Raw genomic sequence first — 13760 nt, forward strand, 5'->3', positions numbered from 1 at the left:
CCTTTGGTACTAAAAGGGTGGTGGGAGGGGATAGGAATTAAAGGTTGGGAGGAAGTATCTGTTTGAGGAGATAGGAAAAGGGAATTTGAGAATTGATTGGTGCTAGTGTGCTGTAAGTGGGTGGATGTGGGTTTTTTTTTTCCTTCTCTCTCCTTTTTTTTTGGCTACAGGAAGTGATTTGCAGTGTTCACAGCCTTTTGTTGAAAAGGGTCCTTCTCATTTGTGTGAGTCATGCTTTTGCTGTGAGCGAGTTGGCAGCTCTAAGCAGGACTGGGATCTCAGTCACAGAAAACTGTTACTTCACCCAACCTTAACAAGGAACCAAAAGAAATTTCTTAAAAATATTTTTTTTTTTTCATTTTTCCTTATACTCTTTTCTTTTTTACCCTAAACTCTTGTTAACCCTCCGTGCCGTTATGAATTGCTTGCTATGTTAGTACAGGCATCTCCTGCACTGGCATCAGATTTGCCAGAACATATGCAGGAAAGCAGATAGAAGGGCATGCTTCAACGTACCAAGTATAACCGCTTCAGGAATGATTCTGTGACATCTGTTGATGATCTTATTCACAATTTGCCCATGAACAGCAAAGTCTCAGCAGTTGCTACAACTTCAGCATCACCTTCATACCTGGTCTCACCAGAGGTTCTCCGTAAGGACCAAGAAGATGGACCCACCACCCTGTGTACCCTCATCCATAAAGTGTCCCACTTGAAACTCTCTAGCACGGGCAGCCTTTTGGGTATCAAAAACCTCTCCTCTGCAGTAAAGGAGCTTGCTGTCTCCAAATTGCAGGGAAGCTCGAGTGCTTCTAGTTCAGCAGCAGGGGCTTCAGACAACACATGTAACCTTGTCTCTGCCACTTCGTGTTCTCAGCAGGACATGAGCAAGATGAGTATGGGGAAAAAAGCACGGTCAGAGGAAATGCACCTGGGAAGTGAAGACTGGAATCAAACTAGCAGTTTTGTCAATAAATCCTCTCGAGGATGGCTGCACTCGAGTGAGAAGATCCTGGGACCTGGTGTGACGTACGTTGTGAAGGTTGGTCTGTTTTCTTCCATTCTCTGTTTTTATCAATGAAAAATTCTCTGCTTGTTTTGCTGACAGGATAGTCAGGCTGAAAGGATCTCTATTTGTATTTTTTTTTTTTTGTTGCATAATACATTAAATGTAAATGCAGGAAGGAAGGGTTGGGAAGCCGAGTTAATTTGTTACACTAAAGCAAACCTGCAAATAATATTCTACAGCTGTATAAAAACCTTGTTCCTAAACTCAAAGCTGATTTGATCTGGATTTTTAGCCATCTTCTAATTGAATTTAGGTTTTCAGTGTTATCAAGCATACTGTATATATCTTGGATACGTAGCTTTCAATATGTCTGGTGTAATATACAGGAGGAAAGAAAGACTCCTTGATGTGAGGAGAGCTGTTAATCATGCATGAATTTTTCAGTTTTAAAATCCTCTAAAGGCAAATGTTTTTTTAAAGTGAAATGATATTTGAAATCTTAGACCAGTAAGGCAGAAAGCACAATTCTTATTCTGTTTCACAATTAGAAATAATGTTGTGGGTAGAGCAGGAAAATGCAGCTTGTTTTACATAATGAGCATTCAGCCACTTTAAATGTTATTGCTCTTTTCAGTTCATTGATATAGCATATCAAAAGCAGAGGACCTTAAATTTACAGGGTAAATTTAATGTTTCCATATGCTTTGAAAATATTTTGAAACCACCTGTTAAAGTAGAGACTTCAAGGTAAATGTATGTGTAATGTTTTTTGTAGTTAGGTAAGAGTCTGGTTACACCTTTCAGCATAGTGTGCAGAAAGTGCAAAAATGACATTATTGTCCAGAATTCATTCTTCAGTTGCCATATTTCATTTGCCAAGAGGCTTTTGTATCTTAAGGGTTAAACTGTTTTGCAGCAGGCTATTAATACTACAGGTCTATTTTTCGTGTCATCTTATTTTAGGTGTAAGAGTCACAGGTGGCTTTATTTCGGGATGCTTGAAAACTGAGTGACACCCTTGTTACTTAACTCTCACTGCTTTTTCTCAAGTCTTATTATCAAAAGCAGAGTGCACATTTAGCTGTTGGGGGACTAGGAAGCAGTTTTCATTTCTTTGTGTTAGTGGTGATAATAGATTTAGCAGGTGGTGGTAGATTGAGTAAGTTGGCCAATTCTGAGCACTATTGAAATTGCACTGCCTTTTTTACTACTCTGAAATTTACTAGGACTACAAAGGAGTCAGTGCTACCTTTCAAGCCACAAACTGCTGCTCTGTTACTCTTCAAGTAGTGTCTCAATAAAAATAACCAACTGATGCTAGACATAGTGGTCTTGAGACTCTGATGTTCTTTTGCACAGAAATACTCTGGTTAGCAGAAGGTCATTTACCATTTTCACATTAGCTCAAGCAACTCAACCATTTTACTTTTTATTTTGCTTAGGAGAGTATAAGCCCAATGACAGCTGTGGGAATACACTGCTACTGTTAATTTTACCTGAAGTGATCATTATGAATCAGAACAAATACAGCATTCAATTTCTTAATCCTTTAAGTAGTTTACCTACTATATGCTAGAGGAAGTTGATATCTTTGAATTGAAAAGAGAATTAAAGTTTATATATATAGAGGTGGACTAACATTTACAGTTAGTAATTTACCCATATCTGAGATAGTAGAACAAATATTTAATTAGTGCAATTGATGTTGGGTATATGAAAGTGTCTTATACACATTGTATATATCAGAATTTTCAAAGTCAATCAAACAACTTTTAGGTGTTTGTTAGTAGTTTGTTAGTCATTAAAATGTATGAATTCTAGTTTATTATTTTTGTTAAAAAATAGGATGATTACTTTAACTTTGTGGTTTCTGGCATAAGAATCACAGCACAGTGATCTAAATGTAAAAACAATGATTGAAAATAGGCACCAAAATAAGTGGTTAATGAATGAATGAAAATAAACTGATCCTGATTAGTTCCTAATTTTCTTGCTTATTAACTATCTCAGTTTTCCTTGGCAACTGCAGCATTCATATGGATAAGAATAGAAGTGCAGTTCCCAAATCCTTAAACATTGTTTGCTACCAAGACTTTTATTCAATCAGTCCATCAAATCAATACACAGATAATGTAAACTGAGGGGAAACATTCCTTGTATACCTCATGGCTATACTGACTGTCTGGGGGACTAATACCATGTTTAATTAGTACCATATGCCTTTCAGAAAATTTCATATGCCATTTGTTAAATGAGACAAAAATTAGATTTGTTGTTAAGCAGCAAAGACTGTTTTTCTTTTTTTTTTTTTGGGGGGGGCAAATGTGCCCTGGATTACAATTTTGTCATTAATCCACATTCAAAAGAGAAAATTTGTCATGGGATAGGGTTAGTTGTAACTACTGGGCAGTTTGATAGCTCATATTGGAATCTTCTGAAGTAAAATTTCAAAATTCCTATGTGCAATGTATGAAAAATCTGAAACTTCACAGCTGTTCCCACATTTTTACATATTACTCCTTTTTAAAATAGGCAGTGTAATTCTAATGCTTAAAAAGGATGCAGGTTTATGGTAAACTGTAGCTATATTCTGATCTCCATGGTCTGCTGCAATGGAATTGTTTTCGACCATAAAACTGCTGGCACTTTCTAAATCTTTTACTCCCTATGGATTTCCTGTTGCATTTTTATATATTATAATATAAAAAATTTCACAAAAACAACCCCATAAAACATTTTAGCAGCAAATTAGACAATGACCATAACCATACGGGGACATAAAGTAGTCAGGTACTGATACCTTATTTACTACTACTGATGGGCTGTTTAACAAATAATGAAAAAACTGGGTAATATTATAGACATTTTGGAGTTTATTTAAATAAGAGCACAACAGTCAAGAAGCAAATGCATTTTTGTCTTTAGGTAACTTGTGGCTGGATTTTGTAACAAGTGTCAATGCGTTTGACATGCTGTTGTTTAGCAGTTCAAAACCAAATAAACCAAAAGTAGTGTATAATTTTATATACCTATATGAAGTACATTTGAAAAAGTCAGTAAGATTTAAAGCCAACACAGTAGTATAGAACAGACCTGAGTAAATATAGTGTTAAAAACCAGACAGAAATATAGTATCTGAAAAAGAGGAAGGAAGAACTATTTCATCCAAAAGAATCACTGCAAGTCAGGCAAATAATATTTCAATAAAAAGGACAATAAATTATTATTATTATAGCAAAGTATTTAAAGATTATAATCCTAACTGCAATTATTTCTTTAACATTCTAACACTTTCATTCCTTGTGAGGGAATAACAGCAGTTTATATCTGATGTGGAAAACAGACATCAATGTGAAGCTGTTCAAACACATTACCAAGTAAAGGCTATAGTTCTGCAAACATTCCTGCATGACACTGTTTACGGGAGCATTCTCATTGAAATAATTGAGGCTACCTTTTTACACTGGAAGTTAAGTGTGTGCTTAGGGATGAACTGAATTGCTGTGTCTCTTTAGTGGCTAACCCAGACTGCAAAGCACAGCCTTAAATAGAGCTAAGAAAGTGGAAACTGCATCATATGTCGCCTTCCCCTAGAAGACTTCAGGGCTCTTTGGAAAAATGTTTCTCTTTTTTTTTTTTTTCCCCTTTCTGTTTTAGCCAGAATTAATTTACTCTTACTAAAAAAAAAAAAAAATCTTTTAATCAGATTTAATATCAACCTTTGTCAGTCAGATTGAGGTAGTAGTGTTGGTTAATCACTGATCATTTGGCATGGCCTGACTAAAAACATACTCAGTAGGATTTTGTGCATCTAATTGAAAAAACCCAAACCACAATCCCAGAGCATCCTGTTTGTAATGAGGTTTACATGTCTAAGAAGTGTGTTGTGTGTTTCAACCATATGGTAATAATAGGATAGAATACTGTCTTTTTAGTTCAAAGTCTGCTACCCTCAACTCAGGTACACAAACAGTGTTAACAAAGACTAATGAAACTGGCTTACCACTGTGGGTTTTAAAGCTGCATCCATGCAAATAGGGGACAAAGTGACAAAGACAGCATTGGTTTAAGTAATTAATCCCTCCTATTGTACCATATTCCTGAGAGATCAGTTAGTGTCCTTTCCATTTTCCTTCATTGTTATTTGAACTATGAAAGAATGATATTGATGCCTGTTGCTCTTTCAAACCTTTCTTTTGATCTTCATGGACCTGAACTACTGAGGGTCTGCTGTACAGCCCAATAATAGGAAAAGAGCATTTCTCAGAGAAATTAGATCAGATTCTACGAGCAGAAATCATACCATAGAGTCTTTAATTATAATATTATTCTAATAACATGAATCAATACTATTACTGTACATTTGCACACTTTTTTTCTTTCTGTAGAAAGCAAAGCATATATTGATTTCAGAGTTGAAGGATTCAGCTGTCAACATGAATGTCTGTTCTCCAGTACATTTGGAGTGTTTGCATGGAGTATTTTTGTTTAAAACAAAAATTATACTCTTGCTAGTTATTTATCCTGCTAGTTATGTATGCCCTACAGTTTTAAAATCCCTAGATGAATTTAGCTGGTCAGTGTAGGAGGTAAAATTGCATTCAGGCAGAATTCCTTCTCTGTTTTTCCTTGGAAATTGGATTGTTGGTTTTTTTATTTGTCTTCCAACAATGTTTACAGTAAGAATATCATGTGCCCAATGTAAATACCTGCCACAATAAACACAAAGAAAACACACAGATGAATCAAGATCTTCAGTGAAAATTCATGCCCTTCTGTGCTGCTGGACTCCCTTGTCCCAGTGACAGGCTGCTTTTCTCCCCTAGCCAAAGAGAAATCTTGTCTCCACTAACCAAACAGCTATACTTGTGCTGCAGCCTGGCTTAATTTTATAGCTGAAAGTTCAAGTGAATGCACAAAGTATCAGTATTAAATTTTCTTGTTTACAATGAGAAAAAGCTTGGATCTGCTTTGGTGTAGTGTCAGAGACAACCAGCCTTCCCAGCTACTAATGCTCTTTCAAGGTGATTTACTCCCCCATGCAAGGAAACAAATTTCATAGAGGAAGAGGGGTTCGGTATTGCTTCTCTGCAATTCTGCATAGTCATGCAATATTAATTTCATTTGATCCTATATATTGATGACAAAATGTAATATAGCTCTATCTTTGTCAGCTGCAGGCTGGTCTGAGGCAGAGCCTGTCCATTTGAGTTGTGATGGGAATAATGATGGGACTTGGTACAAGCACATTTCCAGTCATCCCTTGTTTTCTGGAGGGATCAGGCACAATTCAGTAAGGATAATCTAGAATGTTTATTCAATAAGTTAGATATTCCACTTGGTTTTTCAAATAAGTTTTCATAGGGCCAGGTGAGATTTCAGTCTCAAAAGGCTGAACCAGACAATACAAGTCACAGCTAAAAGTTCAAAGACTGAAAAAAACATGTCTGAAATTAGACAGAAATGGCAACCAAAGCCATGAAAAATAAAAATAGACAGGGTACAGGGTGACACAAAGAAAGAAATGTGAGGTAGACAGAAAAAGCTGTCTAGGCTTTTTTTTTTTTTTCCCTACATCACCATCACATTGGATTTACTGATACAGGTATTTTTATCTTTTTTTTTTTTTTTTTTTTTACCTCAGAATAATTCCTGAAATTAGAGACATAAGTTGAACAAATACCTTAAATAACAAGGACATGACCAAAAGAGAGAGATTTTATCTTAAGATGTTGTCTAAGCTTGCTCAGCACCATTTCCATCCTTTGCATATATTGTTGCACTAAGATACCTTTATTTCCAGTTTTGGCTCTTACTAATTTAGGAATTATACAAGGGAGGGAATGTCTCATGGGACAACAACATCTTTCCTGGCTGACATTTGACACTGCTTACCAGTGACAAACTAATTAAGAAACATAATAAGAAACAGAATTGTCTCTTTTATATAGACAAGCTGCTTTCATGAACCACAGGACATTTTAGAAGCACCTGTAACTTCCCAAAGAATTGAAATGTTTCAGAAACACTGCCTTTGTCACCAAATGTAGGGGCCATGTTTTGTGTCCACATGTTGAATGTAGGTGCTACACTTCTACTAACTTTTTTGGTAAATTAATTGTGTAGGAAAGCTAAGCAGCAAGCACTAAGTAACTGGAAACATTGTGTGAACTCTCTTACAATGTATTTATTTCGGCCAAGGAAACAAAAGATGGAAAACATGGAAAGGCAGGGCTGCTTGGTATTGGGCACCAACTGGAAGCTGCAGGTGCCAATTCTGAGCTGACCCTGACCTTGGAAGTTTTAGGAGTGCTGGTAAAATGGGGTCTCAAGTGAGCCTGCTTGGGGCCATTGAGGACCTGGTGATACCTCCAGCCTCCCAGAGCTGCTCTGCCTCTTATGCTGCAAGGAAACTTTCCAGAGATTTTTCATTATTTAAATCCATCTTGAAAATTTCTCCCCATATCCCTTTTTTCTGCACAGTGGGGGTTATCTTTTGGGCACTCTAACTGAGAAGACAAGAAATGATAGCTTTGGCATAGGAGAGTTAAATATTGATGAAGACTCAGAAAAAAGATCTGGTTAAATTGCTGAACTCTTTCGATGAAGACCAGAGGTACATATGGCATTCTTATAAAAAAAGTACTCCCTCTCCCTCCATGCATGTTTTGGATTTTCAATTTTAACAGTGACAGGTCCTTCCTACATCACACCTCCAAATGCACAGTTTAGAAAGCAGAACAGTATATGCATTTCAGATGCTTAACATGGGTTTTTGTTTGGCATACAGGTGAAAAAGCACCTGTTAGATCTTTCGTCTTCTGAGTCTGTGCTTTAATGATACTCCTCACCAAGAAGTTCTACTTGCTAGTGATTCTCTTACTCTCTAATGACTGAGGAAGAACAAGTTCTTTAATAACTAGATATATTTACAGTGTCCTTATTTACAGTTTCAAATGTCTAATTATGATTTCCAGCTATTGAAACATATTGTTTTGGCTGCAGAAGCTTTTGTGTGTTTTTGTTAAAGGAATTCTGATGTAGAACATAAGCTGTGGAACTAATCTGCATGGTGCTTTAAAGGGAAGAATAGCTTAGTGGATATTCAAGGTAACAGCAAACAGTCACTGAATTAAAGTATGCAGCTGTGAAAATGAAGCAATTCATCTGTGCTACTGCAGTGCATACTCTAAGTGGTTCACATTGCAATAATTGCATTCACTATTATTATGTATTTTAAAAATTAAACCTAAAAAGCTTAGAACTCAACCTTGTGGTGTTTTTTCCTCAAATGTAGCTTTTTTAAAGGAAATGTTTGTCCCATACAAAAAATTGAAGCTTAATGTAGAATGTGTTTACATTTAAAATAATAGAATAAATCAATGTCCAGTGTGAGCTTCTGATTCTAACATTCCTGACGTTTTGCATGCAAAAACATTTATCTGTAAGATAAGAACATAAGAAATATTGTTCATGCAAAACTACAGATATGGTATTTTTTCTGAAATCTTGTGAAGGCTCTGTTCAATTAGCATCTTTACTACATAAGTATTTTGGGGCATGATGTTTGCGATCTTGTTTCAGCCACCTGCAAGTAAGAAATAAGAAAAAAGTATTTTATTTGAAGATGTTTTGTTTTCAACCCTATTTGAGATGGAGATTAGAAAATAGTCAGAAGCAAAATGTGTTTCTCAGTTATATCTTTCCCCTCTCTAGCAAGAATTGAGACCTCAGAGTTGGCTTAAGAAATTGCTTTTCGAGATAAGATATCTTCTTTTCCTAACGGAATATTTTGCCTTTTTTAAGAGATTCTGAGTCCTTACTGTTGAGTTGATTGTGAGATGCTGCCAGAACGCTTTCACAGGGTAAGACAATTCATAGGAAGGGTTGGCTATCATTTGCCACTTAAGAATTGTTAGTCTGAGTATATTGAGACATATAATCTATTTTTTGCTACAGAAACAAGTCAGTGTACAAGAGGAAATAGGAAGGTGTTGACCAGAGTTGGAGGTATTCTTGGGAGAACTGTGTTCTCATCCATTGCTGTAGAAGCAGACCACATGTTTTCAAGAGGAATGCAATTGACAGTCATATCCATCATCATCTCTACTAGTATGAAAGCTCTGTTGGTTTACTTGTCTCATGGAGGATTATGATTAATTTAAACTGAGTGGTTGAGGCTTATCTGCAGTTGAACCCCAAAGAAGATTTTCTTTTCCGTTTCTACTCAATCAATCCTTAGAATTTTCCATCTGTATTGGAACGTGCATTCTTTAATGAGGAAAAAACCTTTGGGGGAAGTATTGATTCACTGTGAAGTTCTGTACATGATTACTTACTGGTGTAAAAATTACCAGTTGCAAAAGTACGAAAGCACGGAAGAGAGCCTTTCTGTTTTTTTTCATGGCAGCATATGTTTATGACACATTTTTGGTGCCGGATTCTGATAGTGTCTAAATATAGGGCCTTTTCCTCATTCAGAACAAGGCTGCCAGTGCTTCTTTCACACAGGATTGCTGCTTCCAGGTTTGCTGTTTTTCATATAGCAGGAAAGCACAGGGCAGAGGTACAGACTGGGGGCTTTGGCATATACTGTTAGAGCACGGTCACCAGGTGCCCCCAGAGACCTGCATCTATGTCTGAAGGTATGTCTTGCCCCAAGGGGAGGGAATGACAGGGGGCTATGGCATGGCTGGGAGACCATGTTAGCTAAGCACCCATGTTAGATAAGATTTTAATATTGTGTTATGTGTTAAGCAGATGATTTAAAGGCAAATATATTTATATTCCAAAGTATTCAGACTTTTCAGAGAAACTGAAATCTCTAGCACCTTACTTAAAACTCTGTGACTACTGCTTATGAAAACTTACTTCTCTCTGAATATCTAGCCTTGGTTCTGCCCACAGCTTTTTCTAATATTATAACTTACTCTACATTAGAAATGTCACAGAAAAAATTTTCCATTCCATTCTTCTACTGAAAGTGCCTAGGTAAACAAGCATAAATGTGAATGGTTTTGTGCATGCAGGACCTCCTTTAAACCACACTGCTATCTGTTCAGCTGATGGTAGCCAGCAATTTCAAAGGCTGACTCTTCTGTTCGTCAAATGCTTTGTATTTTCAACAGCACCTGAAGCGAGAGGGTGTCCTAAAGACTTCTGTGATGCCAGAGTTTGGGGGAATTGTTTGCTGTGATCATGGCAGGACAAAGGGTTTCCCTGATGTTTGACAACACCCTCTTAACAATGGGCAGTTCTTAAAGTAAAAAAGAAAATGAACAAAGAAACAAACCCCCACAAAACAAAGAAGCAAAGCCCCACAAAACAAGAAACAAACAAAAATACCCACAAAAACAAAGAAAAAAGGTTTTTGCACATTGGAGTGCAGGTCTTGCTAATCATTGAGTCCAGAAAGATTTTCCAGATTCCCAAATCTATGTCCCAGTTGATTAGCTAAGCCACATCTGTGGGTTAATGAGTATGATGTTATAAGGGGCCTTTACATATATGTTTTTTCAGTACGAATGCAGTACCTCTATATTTAAAAGATTTCAAGTGTTAATTCAATTAAATTATATGAATAATATACATGCAACTACACTATGGTTTCCATATGAAGTAAAGAAGGAAATGTATGTTTTGATAAGCTATCTTCCCTTTTTTTGCTCATGTCTTGCTGATTAGCAGAGTTAAATAATTTTGTTGTGCATGTCTCAGTCAAACTAGTAAGGTATTCAGGATAATAAATGTTCTTGTAAAGCACAGTTAAAAAACTTGGAAGCATTGTGGCACTTACTATTTTTCTTTAACTAAGTTTGTTTTGTTAAAGGGAACACTTTCTGATTACAGCTCCTTCTTAGACTTGTGTTTTTTAAATTTTTTAAGAAATTAAAAAAAAAAATTTGTGGACTTTCTTTCTCTACTTCAGTGGTTTAGAAAGTGGGAATTGTAAATTCAGTTAAGCTGGAAATTTCATCTAATATGATATCAAAGGTATTGAAGGATTGAGTTACATATTAATTTGGTGAAGAGAAAAATTCATTTTAATACTTACCAATCTTGCAGTCTTTGGCTATGGCCTGGGCTGCTTTTGTGTTGATTTTTTTCTTTTCTTTTTTTTTTCCTCTTCTCCTTTTCACACATCAATATTGTTACTAAAAATCCTGCCTGTATCCACCATTACATGTGGACAAACTTACTATCTTGAAATCAAGTCTTGGGCTATTACTATTTTTGTACTATGGCCTGCTTGTTAGTGGGCATCTGGATTTGAATCTTAATATGATTTAGGGTAGATAGCAAACCTGAAAGTAATTTTTCAGTATTGTGGTACATTGGGGAACTCCCAGTGCACATTACACAAGCTCCTTTAGCTGTTAATGGTAATACCTGAAATCAGAGGAAACTGTCATTTTGATGCATAAATAAATGCATATTGCACTAGTAGGAATAGAATCTGAAATAAAAGCTCTTATTTTTAAATAAGGGAGTCCTCAACCATAGTTAACTAGCACTAGTCAATTCATACTGACTACTCATTTACTTCCATGGCATAATGTAATTCTGGACTAGCTCTTTGGTGAATGAGAATAAAATGTAAAACAATAAAACCTTCAAAACCAAGCAAACGATTCCCCCCATCCCTTAAGAAATGAAAAGAAAGAAAATGTAGGCGTATGACTTAAGATATACATGAGAACCAGATGTGGCAAGTAAAAAGATACTTACTTTTTCCCTTTTGCACATGCCAAGTAAAAGCACAGCCTAAGCACGTGGGTGAGAAAATTGCAGTGAATTGCCCAGCTTATTTTATTTCTGTTTGAGACTTAGATCTCCATACAACACCCAGAACCCCAGGAATCAGAATCTAATTTTTGAGCCCCCAGGCTTTTATCTGCAGCTGTGCAATGTTAGAGCATACTTTGGATACATCAGTATTTGAAGGCGCAGGCTAATTTTTGTCTAGTAATAAAATTGTTATGTCTGTTTGCTGATGTAACCCTGTTATCTCTCACGTGGCTTGTACAATGCAGGTACAAGCTGCAAAGTAGTGAACCACTCAGATCTGATGATGGTCATCTGGTTACACAGATTAAAACCAGTAAATCTCAATTTACTAAGAATACCCATGCAGTTTTGATGAGCTAATGACACTCAGGTAGTTTGGATTCAGAGGTTAGGAGCTCTTATTTTATTTGAGAGTAGATGATGGGTAGGTATGCACAAGGCAGACACTCATCTGCTAGATGTGTATGTAGGTTGGACTGCTTCAGTGTTGTATGGAGCTACACCCTGATGGAATAATAGAATAAGTCTTGCTACATTTTTATAAAACTATTTCTTGCTGTTGTTAGTGTCAGCTTCTCAGTCCAACAACAGAGAATTTCTTGGTATTTTGAAGAACTTGTTAGAAAACACCAAACAAGGTTGTTCATATTTCTGGAGCAAAGGGCTTCTCTGACAGTGATTACTCTCTTTTCTTTCTTTTTTTCTCTTCATTTCTTTTTTTTTCTTTTCATCTTGGCTCCAAGTACGCAAATGCACTCAGCCAGCATTCGTGTCAGTTCCTGAGAAGTGTTGAGAGATCTCAATATCCTCTTTTATACAGGCTTCAGTTAAAAGTCTTAGTTGCTGTACAGGAATTTTCTGAGTCATAAAGAAGACAGGTATTTTAGGGTGTACGGAACAAATCTTTGCATATGGGACGAACCAGAAATCTGAGACATATACCCTTCTCTTACACTAACCTGTCAAAATCATAACTAATGAGGATGGAACCACATGGAATGAGAACTGCATGGTTCAAGCAGAATGTGTCACTCTGCTACCTGCAAGGTACTGTTTAGCATGCAAAGTACAAGTTATGAATCTAAATCCTCTGAATGGGAAGGTATTCATTCATATGAAAGATTTTTTTGCTTGGAACATAGTACCTTTCAGTGTACACAAGCTGGAAACTCATTCAAATATTAGAAAGTCAACAGAAGGCAGAATGTTATCTGAGAAAGCTTGGAACTGGTAGTCCCAAATCCTCCTACTTCAAGGTGGGCTACATCTTGATATATTTGGTTCCTGAGCAATGAGAGGGAGGATGATAGCAGGAGCTCATAAATTTCACAGTGCACAGTTGCTGATTGGTTAGAATATACATTAAGTGCTGGGTGAAGAGAAGCTTTTTTTAGAAGTAGACTGTTTTATAACTATATTTTAAGTGTTTCATGGAATGCCTAAAGCAAAAGATAGCATTTATTTTTAATCAGGGTATTTATTTGTTGAAATAAATGAATAATTTATTTCCTTGCTATCTTGGTTGTATGTCTTCTTTCTGTGGATCCTTGTCAGGTTGTACTTCAAATGGATATTTTTAGACAGCAGTGTTGGTCTTGGGGAATAATTGAAGCATAGCAGTAGGTGAGTTATATGTCCCTGTAGTTGGCCTTTGGACCTTTTGAATGTCAGTTTTTATAGTAATTTTGTTACTTGAAAACATGCCGTGGTGATTAAGTGTTCACATCTTTTATCCCAGCAAATCAGTTGCCATCTTTACATTGATCAGTTAGGAATACTGCAAGCCTTACTATGTTGTGTTCAGCTGTCTTTGTGATATACATAAAACAAGTACAGGGTAATTTTTCCGTCTGACCTTCCTTCAGTCTGATCTTGTCTCTATTTTTGTTAATGCAGATCAGGTAGTGTGACTCAAAGGGGTCTGAATGCACGTCTTCTAAGTATGTTTATGGGTTTTTGTCTA

At 36.3% G+C, this 13760-nt stretch overlaps 1 protein-coding gene across 2 annotated transcripts in view; it reads left to right on the plus strand.

Moving 5' to 3' along the window:
- The first annotated feature begins 502 nt into the window (after nt 1–502).
- The window catches only part of SHC3 (SHC adaptor protein 3), a 51057-nt gene continuing 37799 nt past the window's right edge, over nt 503–13760 (plus strand). For both annotated transcript variants that reach the window (XM_054004248.1, XM_054004247.1), the window contains exon 1: nt 503–1042. In XM_054004248.1, coding sequence (XP_053860223.1) covers nt 503–1042 — 540 coding nt within the window. The remainder of the gene's footprint in view (nt 1043–13760) is intronic.

This window comes from Vidua macroura, chromosome Z (genome assembly GCF_024509145.1).
Source record: "Vidua macroura isolate BioBank_ID:100142 chromosome Z, ASM2450914v1, whole genome shotgun sequence".
NCBI lineage: Eukaryota > Metazoa > Chordata > Aves > Passeriformes > Viduidae > Vidua > Vidua macroura.